The sequence below is a fragment of the Equus asinus genome, chromosome 29, assembly GCF_041296235.1.
Source record: "Equus asinus isolate D_3611 breed Donkey chromosome 29, EquAss-T2T_v2, whole genome shotgun sequence".
Lineage (NCBI taxonomy): Eukaryota > Metazoa > Chordata > Mammalia > Perissodactyla > Equidae > Equus > Equus asinus.
The window spans coordinates 40,308,666-40,318,768 of NC_091818.1; the positions used below are offsets into that span (position 1 = coordinate 40,308,666).

At 55.6% G+C, this 10,103-nt stretch overlaps 1 protein-coding gene across 6 annotated transcripts in view; it reads right to left on the reverse strand.

The window, feature by feature from the left end:
* The window catches only part of PFKFB3 (6-phosphofructo-2-kinase/fructose-2,6-biphosphatase 3), a 115,962-nt gene extending 105,917 nt beyond the window's left edge, over positions 1–10,045 (reverse strand). For all 6 annotated transcript variants that reach the window (XR_011499248.1, XM_070500985.1, XM_070500986.1 and 3 more), the window contains exon 1: positions 9,882–10,045. Coding sequence is in view for 5 of the 6 variants with exons in the window: in XM_070500985.1 (XP_070357086.1) it covers positions 9,882–9,897 (16 nt within the window). In the remaining variant the exon portion in view is untranslated. The remainder of the gene's footprint in view (positions 1–9,881) is intronic.
* Between the last annotated feature and the right edge of the window lie 58 nt (positions 10,046–10,103).

The window sequence follows — 10,103 nt, forward strand, 5'->3', positions numbered from 1 at the left end:
GGAAGGGGCCAAGGCCTTAGGACAGCCTTGACCTACCGGATGGGCCTTGTAACCTCTGAACCATGTCCCACGCTCATTCTGCTCCAGCCTCCCTGGCCTCCATATGTCCCTCCAACACTGAGCCTACTGAGGCCACAGGGCCTTAGCACCTACACTCCCCCTTACAGACCGCTCTCCTAAGATATTGCAAGGTCCACTCCTCACTTCCTTCAGTCTCTACCCAAATGTCACCTCTCAGTGACCATCCTACTTAAAACAGCAGGCCACGTCCTCCCCCACTCTCCCTCCTCTTTCCTGCCTTATTTGTCCCCACCCATTTCTTATACCCATTGGGCACGCTCTGTATTGACTCACTCCTCTGCTCATTGTCTGTCTGCCCCGTCAGAATGCAAGCCCCCGAGGGCAGGTGTTCGAGCTGTACCCTCAGCACTTCGGGTCCACGGGGCCTCGAACAGACCTTTGCTGCATGATTGACGGGCGATGGAAGCACAGAAGGAACCTCACGGGCCAGGCAGGTATCAGCAGGCAGAGGGGGCCTCCAGATGTGTTTCTTGCCATTTCTACTTAATTTCCTCAGCTATCGAGTCTATAACCCTCCCTTTCCCAGTGTTCCCCAAATATTTCTTTTGTGAATATCCCCAGAGAAGTGTGGCCCCTGCCGATGGCTGGTTGTTGTGGGGCCTCCATCCATTTATCCAGGCTCACTGCCTCCTCCCATGGCTCCCATGGCCTCCTCGGAAAGTCCCCACCGAGAGCTCGGACGCCTCCACAGCAGGGCCTGCCAGCAGAAGCCCCGAAGCGGGACCACCCAGATCTTGCCAGAGACCCTAAATCACACCCAGAACCCTCGCTGCAAGGGAGTCTGGGAAATGTAGTTTTGGGCTTCCCAGCTTCCACAGGACAAGCTGTCGCAATGCAGCAGCCTTCTCAGGATTGTGGTTCCTCCGCATTAGTGGCCTTGAAATCAAGTGATCGGAACCAGATCAGAATCTTTTTCACTGAAACGGAACAGACGAGAAAATATCAGCGTGTACTCTTTATTCTCAGGATAAGTATCGTGAATGTTTCATGAAAATTTCTGTACAGGCATCAACCCAGAACTATGAATCAGGATTTCTGGAGCATCAGACTTTTTTTAAAAGCTCCCCAGTTAATCCAAATGTGTGCCAGGAATAAGCCATGGGGGGGTCTGGTTTCGTTCTTAGACAAATGATGCTTCTGTACCCACTGTTCCAGGCCAGCATGTGGCCGCCCCGACAGTCACGTGGCCACGGTGCTGAGGGCCAGGCCTTCCCTGGAGACTGTGCATCGAAACGCATCTCTCTCATGGCCAGCATCTTCCTCTTTCTCTCCTCCTGCTGGAAGCGCACACGGCCTTGGAGGCACCGCTCTAAGCTGTTCGCCACCCACTCACTGATGAACCCTCACTCTTCCTGCGACTGGGCTTGCCCGCATCCCCACGTCCTGGATTCCTGACTTCAGCAGCCTCAGAGGGAGGGCTTCCTGAACCCGCTTGCTGGGGTTCCGTATGTCAAGCAGACAGTCAGAATGCCAAAGCAGTTCGGCCCTAAGAAAGAAGACAGTTGTTTCCTCAAAACCATCTGCACAGCTCAGCACCTCTCATCACGGGAGGAAAGCCAGGATGAGGGGCTGCCCCTCTGGAGAAGCTGCCGAGGACATGGGGACGCGGGAGGCTCATTTTCTGACAAACCGTGAACACCCAGGCCAGGGGAAGTGTGCTTGCTGAACTGTCCTGTCAGATGCCTTCCGGAGCGACATCTGGAGAGGCTGCCGGAGGATGGAGCGGGACAGCCGCAAGCTTGTCCACGCCTCAGATGTCCCCTGCCTGGCCCCTGACCAGGGCTTTGGACATCCCCGAGGCCAGGCCCCCCTGCTCAGTCCCTGGACCCAAGATGCGGCCAGGAGCCGTACGTGCCATTTGGGGCCACCCTTCCCTGAGTCCCCCTTACTGTTGTCCCCCACTGTCCCAATCACCGGGAGGAAATTGTGGAACTATGCCTCTGCAGGCCAGGAAAGGATGAGCAACTTCTGTGTCCTGCTTTAGAACACTTAGAAAACATTTAGAAAATGTTTTCTGCATTTCCCAAGTTGCTTACAACTGAAGAGACATGGAGAACTCCAGGGCCTCCGAGTTCTGAAATAATTAAATCTCTTCCCCTTGCCCCACCCCCCTTTCCTGGTGCTCCGCATGGGAGGACCTGCTCCTAGTGGTTTCTTTAGACTCTGGGGAGACTAGCAAAGAGTTCTTGGCCCTGGGGCTCCCTGAAAAACCCGCCGACTCCTGATTGTGATGGCCTGACATCAGAGACAGAAAGTTCTAGACTGGCTTAATAGGGCAGAAAGAGATAACGTGCATCCACGGAAGCTGGACTCCAACACCCACTTCCTTTTGGCACCAATTTCCATCCTAAAGTCGAAGCCGAAGGAGCACAGAGACCAGAGAAGCCAGGGCCGTCTGAAAACTGGGCCTCTCACCGGGAGACGCTGGGAGGGACCAGGCCAGGGTGCACGAGACAAAGTCTTCGGAGGACAAAGACTCAGAGGGACTCCCTTCTTCCTCCTGCTGCCAGCTCAGCCAAGAAGCCTGGGAGGGTGGAGACGCGGTGTATGTGTGACACCGATTCCCTCTGAGTTGGAGGGAATCTCAGTTCACCTCCTTCTTTTACAGATGGGTAAACTGAGGCCAAGTGCTCTTCGGCGGCTTCCTTGAGATCCCCGAGCCAGTTACTGACACAAGTGGACCTGTCACAACCTGGTCTCTGGGCTCCCAGGCCAGTGTTTCTCCCCGGGGCCACGGCACTTGGTACACATTCAATTCCTAACGAGGGGCGCGCCCCACACTCCTCAGAGGCTCCAGACAGCTGCCCTGTCCCCACTTCTACCGCCCGGGGGACCTGCTGGAGCCACTCTCAGAAGTGTCCCGACAAACGATTAGAAATGCTTAGAGACTAACCAAGCTGTGAACACAGCCACATTCCTGCCGAAGGAGTGGTGTCCCGTGTACAGTCACCTGGGAGCCATTGTGGGGGGACGGCAGATGTTATAAAAGGGTGGGGCTCCCTCCCTCCTCCTTCCCCTCCCCTCCTCCTCCACTGCCTGGGCCTCTCCGCTGCCCTTCTGTTTCTCCTGTGACCTTGTGACTTCTTTCCTGTGTTCTGGTTACCCAGCTTTCATCTAAATACAACACTGGGAGGGGCAGGAAGACTGGCCTTCCTCGGGCCCCCAAGGGCCTGCTCCCCGCACCTCCAGGGGAGGGGTCGGCTGCAGATATGGAGGAAACAGAAAGGCCACCAAGGTGTGTGCTGTGTGCTGGGACACAGACGAAGATACATGCCCTGCCCTCGGGGAAAGTCCTAGCAGCCTGTGAGATTAAGGGAGAGAACGACAATTCCCCGCAGGGGATAAGGAATGTGAAGGATGCTTGAGCACTTCCAACAGCTACAGTTTCTGAGCCCTTCCGAGCACCTGGTGTTTTCAGCTCTCTCCAGGTGGAAAGCCACCTGCAGGAGAGCCCTGGTCTGAACCAACCAAAACGCAGACTGCGCGCACGCTCACAGCACCAGCTGTGGTTGCTATTCTTGTTTAGAACTTGATATTCCCCACAAGTACCAAAATGGTGCCATCGTAAGAATCAGGAATGCGTCTGCCTTGCTTACATTTATGAGCTGGTGTTGTCTTTATTTTAAATGACTTGTGGGGGGATGACCACAAGTTTTCAGTGACCGGCATTTCTGATGGTCTTAATTTGGCTCTGCAAATACCCATTCCAGAAGAAACTAGAGTTTTTGACAAATTAACCAAGCACAAGAACTTGTGAAGCACTTGCTGCCACGTGGCCCTGTGAAAGTATGAGACGGACCCTCCCCCAGAGAGCTGACAAAGGAACATCCAGGGCGCATCCGAGGACAAGGACGTTGGAAGCTCTGGTTATGGGACAGGACATACGTGCAAGGCCCCAACTGCACAGAGTGGATGGGAAAGGGGGCGGAGAGGACTGGAACTCGAGCAGGGCCCTGAGGAATGACCAGAAGCATGCACATGCACGCGTGCATGCGTGTGTGTGTGTGTGTGCGTGCGTGTGTGTGCGGGCAGTAGCGTGAAGGGTGGTGGGTCCTTGGAAGGTGCGGCGGGGTGCGAGGAGAGGGGAGGATGCACGAGGGGAGCAGCAGGAGCAAGAGCACGTGGTGGCCCTAGGCTGGCCACTACTGGACGCTGAGGAACACACCTGACCCCAGCAGAGAACGCGCTTTAAGGAGTCATGGGAAATGTCAGAAGAGTGCAGCTCAGTGATCAGAGGCCCACAAAGACACAGCCAGCAGAAGATTTGCACAATACACCAGAGAGGGGAAGCCCGGAGACAGCAGGGCCCTGATGGGAAACTGAGCTGGCTCAGCCAGGCCAGCAGGTGCTTCCCAGAGCCCACGTCCCTCGGTCCCCCTCCTCGGGGAGCGTGCTGCAGTCACGGCAAGGGCAGAGCCCTGAAAAGGCCAGGGAGCCGCCTTCTCATCCAGAAAGCTGCTAGGCCCCAAGAGAGGAGAGACAGCCCCAGAACAAAGACCCAGAGCAGAGGGTACTGCCCAGCACAGCAGAGGAGCTCAGGAAAGGAAGAAAAGAACCGAGACCCAGCCCAGCTCCTCCTGGAGAGGGTCTCAGGATCTGCTCTTTGCCCTCCCGCTGGGGAGAGAAGAGGAGAAGAGGTCCCGGCTTTGTGGTCCACAAATGCCGACCTATCTCCGACTGAGGGCCTGTGGCAGGCAGCGGACCTACAGGAATTCCGTAGGTGCTGCGCCCCTTGCCATGGCGTAACTTGTTTTTCCCTCATGTTCCCTGCATCCCTGGACCTTCTGTGCCCAGCAGGGGACTGTGCAGCTGTGGCCCAACATCTGGCAGGCTTGTCAACGCCACGACAGCCGGCCCAGGTTACAAGATCAACACCTGAAAGCAGTGCCCTTGGGGCCACCCAGAGAGAGGCTGCAGGACCCCAGCTGTTTCCACGTGCTTCTGCTTCTGGATGAGTCAAACATGTAAGTGTGCCTCTCTACTTGTTTCTACTGTAAAAGACGATGCTGATTCATAATGGCAGGTATCAGACCACATGGTTTCTGCCTGATATACATCATATCATATGATACATATCATGCATGATATCATATCGTGCATATCATATCACATAACATACATCATATCATATCGTACATATCATAGCATGTATCACATCATATCATACATATACATCATATCAAATCATACATTATACTTCATACCATACATCATATATCATACTTCACATCATGCATCATATATCATACCTCATATCATATATCACATATCATACATCATATCACATCATGCGTATCATATCATATAACATGCATCGTATCACATCTACACATCATATCATAGACATATCACATCAGACATCATGTATCATACCTCATATCATGCATCATATCTCATACCTCATATTATATATCACATATTATACATATCATGCATATCATATCACACTTATCATATAACATGCACCACATCGCATTGTACATATCATATCCTATATCATACCATACATCATATATCATATCACATCATATCATATGACACATCATATCGTACATATATCATATGACACGTCCTATCATATATATCCTGCCCCATCATCGTGGTCCGTGCTGGAAAGGCGCAACACAGAGGTCTAGGTCCCAGCTCTGTTAGGCACGCAATGTGCTGAAGGAACTTAGTTACGCAACCTAAGCTTCACTTCCTTTATCTTTACAACGGAAATAATAATACCACACACTTCAGAGGGGAGTTGTGAGGAGAGAGGAACCCGTGTAAGCACTCAGCACAGCACCCAGGACTTGGAAGGTGCTCACCAAGTGTTACTTCGGTTTCTTACTGTTATCTACTGTTAGAACCTCCGCCGGCTCCTCCTCCTGTCCCTTGTGAATACTTGAGTCAGCGCTGTCTGAAGACATTTTTATAGGCATCTCCACCCAAAAGGAACCTCGAGAATTTAGTCTCTGAGCAGAGCCACACCTAAATCACCTGAAAAATCGCCATCCCTCCTATTTTTAAAGGTTTCCAGGGAAGAAGTGCGTCAGCCTCCCTCTTAGCTGGTTTCCAGATTTAATTCCCGGGTCATGACCTTCCTCCGGGGATCTACCCTGAGTTTTTCCTGCCCCTTCTGTTCTCACGAATTTCCTGTGTGTTCGTTTCCTTCTTATCAAACCAATCTCCAAACCTCCTCTCCACACCTCCTTCTCCAGCAGCTTGGCCAAAGTTCCCCACCCCAGCACCATCCTCCTGCACCAGCCAAGAAGAGCTGTGAATGCGAGCCTCGCAGCTCGCATCTCATCCCCGCCTGCCGGCAGGAAGGTCACTGCCAACTGCTGCCGGGCCAGCCTCGGCCGCCTCCATTCACTGCCCTCATGCAAACCGCTTTCTGCCTGACACCGTCACAGCGCTGTGGACCATGCTGGAGAGAGAGCAGGGAGGAACTGCCCAGTCTCTCTCTTATTCACCTGGCACCTCGTGCATGCCTGGTGCAGAGCAAGCACTCAATCTAGAGAATGAACGAACGAAAGAATGAATGAGTGAGTGAGTGAATGAGGAGGCTGCAATCACTAAAGCTGCCCTAATCCAATTTGGTGGACATCGATTCTGCTCCTCTCAAAGCTGAGGCACAGGGCCAGGACCTAAGACCCCGTGCTGGTTATCTTCTCACCCATCCACGCTCCCCAAAAGGCAAATGCACCCAGCTCTGCGGCTCAGTGGGCCGGCCTGCATGGACATCAGCTGCTCCTGGCCTTCCGGCGGCCGATGCCATGAGGTCAGAGGGCGGGAGGCGTGTGAGCGCCGGTGGTGATGTGATGCTCCCAGTTTGCTCTCTGAGGGGCTATAAGCAGCTGGCATCCTCGAGGAAGGAGCAGCTTCCATCAGGCCGCAGGCTCCAGGGACCGCTCGGTCCCTCCATCTTTCAGGCCTGGGGTGGTAACGCACCATCCCTTGTGGTTTTCCTACACCTGACCCAAACCTTCCTAAGTTTCCCTTCATTAAACTCTTCGCAACTTGCCCAACAGAAGTGAGCAAGCCAAGCGCTTCCTGCCAGGCCCCCAACTGAGCTGCTCCCAAAGTTTTACTTGTCGAGACACAGAAACTCAGCATAGGAAGGGCATTGGCAGTCAATTAACCTTCCAGAAGGCTAGAAGGCAGTCCTCCATCTGGCTTCTCTTCGTTTTGGGAGGAGAACAGCAAAGTCTTTCCATTTCCTATTTATTTTATTACCTTTTTGAATAGTTAATACATTCAGATGGTTCAAAATTCAAAAAAATATAAAAGCACATATACACTGGCGTCTCCACCATCTAACGGTTCCAGAGATGGGGCACCGGGCTCCCCTCACCTCCAGGCAGCTGCAGATGAGGTCTCATCACGCTGCTGAACAAAGCCGGTCTCCGTGACATTTCCACTTGTGTTTACTTCTAACAGGAGATCACAAGTCAGTAAAGTGGGAAGTTCTGCCTTTGCCTCAAAGCCCGCCAGAGTCCCTGCCCCTTCTGACACCGAAGCTTCTGGAAAACCCAACAACGACTGTTGCTCACACCTTGGGACCTTGGAGAATCAGCACCCACAGAACAGAGGGACGGTACTTCCCTCTCCAGGCAGCAGTGTTCTCTTCAGATTAAAAAAAAAAAAAGCCTCACACGGTTGGCAGTGTGTAAATGTTCTGCCCTGTGCGACATAATAGTACACTATGCTGTCATAAAGTGAAATTTCCACATACAAAAAATCATTTAACAGCCCAGTTATTGAATCCTTTTTCCTTCTTCTTCTTCTCCCCAAAGACCCCCAGTACATAGTTGTATATTCTAGCTGTAGGTCCTTCTAGTTGTGCCATGTGGGATGCTGCCTCAGCATGGCTTGATGAGCGGTGCCAGGTCCACGCCCAGGATCCAAACCGGCGAAACCCTGGGCCACCAAAGCAAGCACGTGAATGTAACCACTGGGCCACGGGCCAGCCCCTAATCCTTGCTGCATAAGGCTTCCCCGAGTGCTGTGACAAGCAAACGGATGTCTCTGCCTTCTAAGAGTTTGAGCCAGAGACCACAAAGACACAAGTGGGCAGCGGAAGTGATAAACTCAGCAGATCAATGACTGTTCGCAGCAGTTAAACGAGGTGGGGTATCACTCGGAGAGACCCTCCAGAGAAGAGGTGGCCACGTTATATGTGGAATAATGGAGACCTGAGGACAGTGACCGGGGACTAAACAGGACCGAGGACCCACAGAACTTAGCCCTGTTCTTAGCTGTCACCTTCCTCTCATCATCCCCAACAGGACAGGGATTGCCAACCACCCCCTCACAACCAGGAGCTCATAATCGCATCTTAGCAACCTCTGTTCAAGGGACAAAGGCCAACAGGACGTCACTGGCAACCCCACAGCATCAACCTGACAATCAATGTGAATTATGAGAGAAGGGGAGGGGCGGACAGAAAGGTGGGTGGAGGGGGTGGGAGGAAAGCTCCCAGCATGGCCGCAGGGCCCAGGGCCCCGGCAGTCTAGCCTTCCTCTTAGTTAGTTTTCACTTGTTCACTGTACCCAGCGGCAGTGGGGAAGCCTTGGGTCGAGACTGACATGGTTCACCAGAGCCCAAGCCTCTCCCAACACAAATACAAAAAGCGGAGGAGTCAGACAGCGCTGACTGGAAAGTGAAACTGCGGCCCCCTCTATCCTAGGGTCCCTCCCACCTGAGGGTGCCGGAGGGTCCCAGCCCAGCTCTACAGTGCCTTGGGAGCGGCAGGGTCTCCATCGCCCTGCCCCTAAAATAGGGCCAAATACAACCGGCTACCCCCTTTCCCGGCAGGGGAACACGAGCATCTGGGACTTTCTGGCGGCCTCGCGCACCCACCACCTCACCCGCCACCCCATGCAGAGAAAGCCCCAGGGATGGAACCTAAATGCGAGTCGTCTTCGCCCCGGTAAGGGCCTGCAGGGGGCCAGGCACACGGAGGAAGGTCTTGCCAGGGGGCCCCTTTCTAGGCCGGGCCCATCTCCCCTCACGTAGTCGGCACACAGTCATCCCTATCCTGGCGCTCACGTTGTCAATGAAGACACGAGGCTCTGCGTGCTTAAATGACTATCCAACGGTCAGAAGGTAGAAAGGGCCGCAAACAGGGCTCGCACTCAGATCTGCCTGCCACCAGCCTGCCCCCGCACCCCGAGTCTCTCTCCTAGACGCAGATGCAATCAGAGTGCGCAGCGGGGATCCAACAGAGCTGCGCCACCGGACAACCCCAAATCGCCAGCCCGCCGGGCCCACACCGCTCCCCCAGCATCTGGGAACTTGAGGGCAGCGCGATCGGGGGATTCGTTCAAAGTGCCGCTCGGCGCGCCGCCCCAGCTACCCCGCGGGGCGCACCGGCTCGGGCACGTGGCGTCGGCCCCAAGCGGCCGGAGGGGCGGCGCGGGCGCAGGGGCGGTAGGGGGAAGTGCGAGATCGGAGGGGGCGATGCGGGATCAGTGGGGCAACGGCGGCCGCAGGGGCAGGGCTGGCCCGGAGGGGCGGTGCGGGGCCGCAGAGACCACGCGGGACTGGAGGGGGAAACGCAGAGCTGGGGGCGGAGGCCCGAGGGGCCAGGCGGGGCGGGAAAGAGTTCGGCGCCCAGGGGGGCGATGATGCGGGGCAGAACAGGGGGATAGCTCGGGGCTCCGGGGGCGGGGCGGGCCCGACAGGACCAAGCGGCGCCGGTCCCGGCCCCCGCCAGCCCCGCGCGGCCGCATCCCCAGGCGCGCGGGCTCCGCACCTGGCGCGCGCAGGTCCCCGGCCCGCACCGCGCTGGCCCCGGGGGGACCGCCTACCTCTCCTGAAGGGCATCGCGGAGGAGCGCTCGCGGCGGGGCCGGCCCAGGACACCGCGACCAGGCGACGTCCGAGTGCCAGCCCCGGGGCTCCCGGGCGCCTGCGGGCGCGGGCCCGGCGAGGGGGGTGGGGGGGAGGGACATATTTGGGCAAAGGCAGGGCGCGTCACGGGCGGAGGGAGGAACCGCGGAGCGGCGGGAAGCGCAGGGGCAGGGCGGGCCC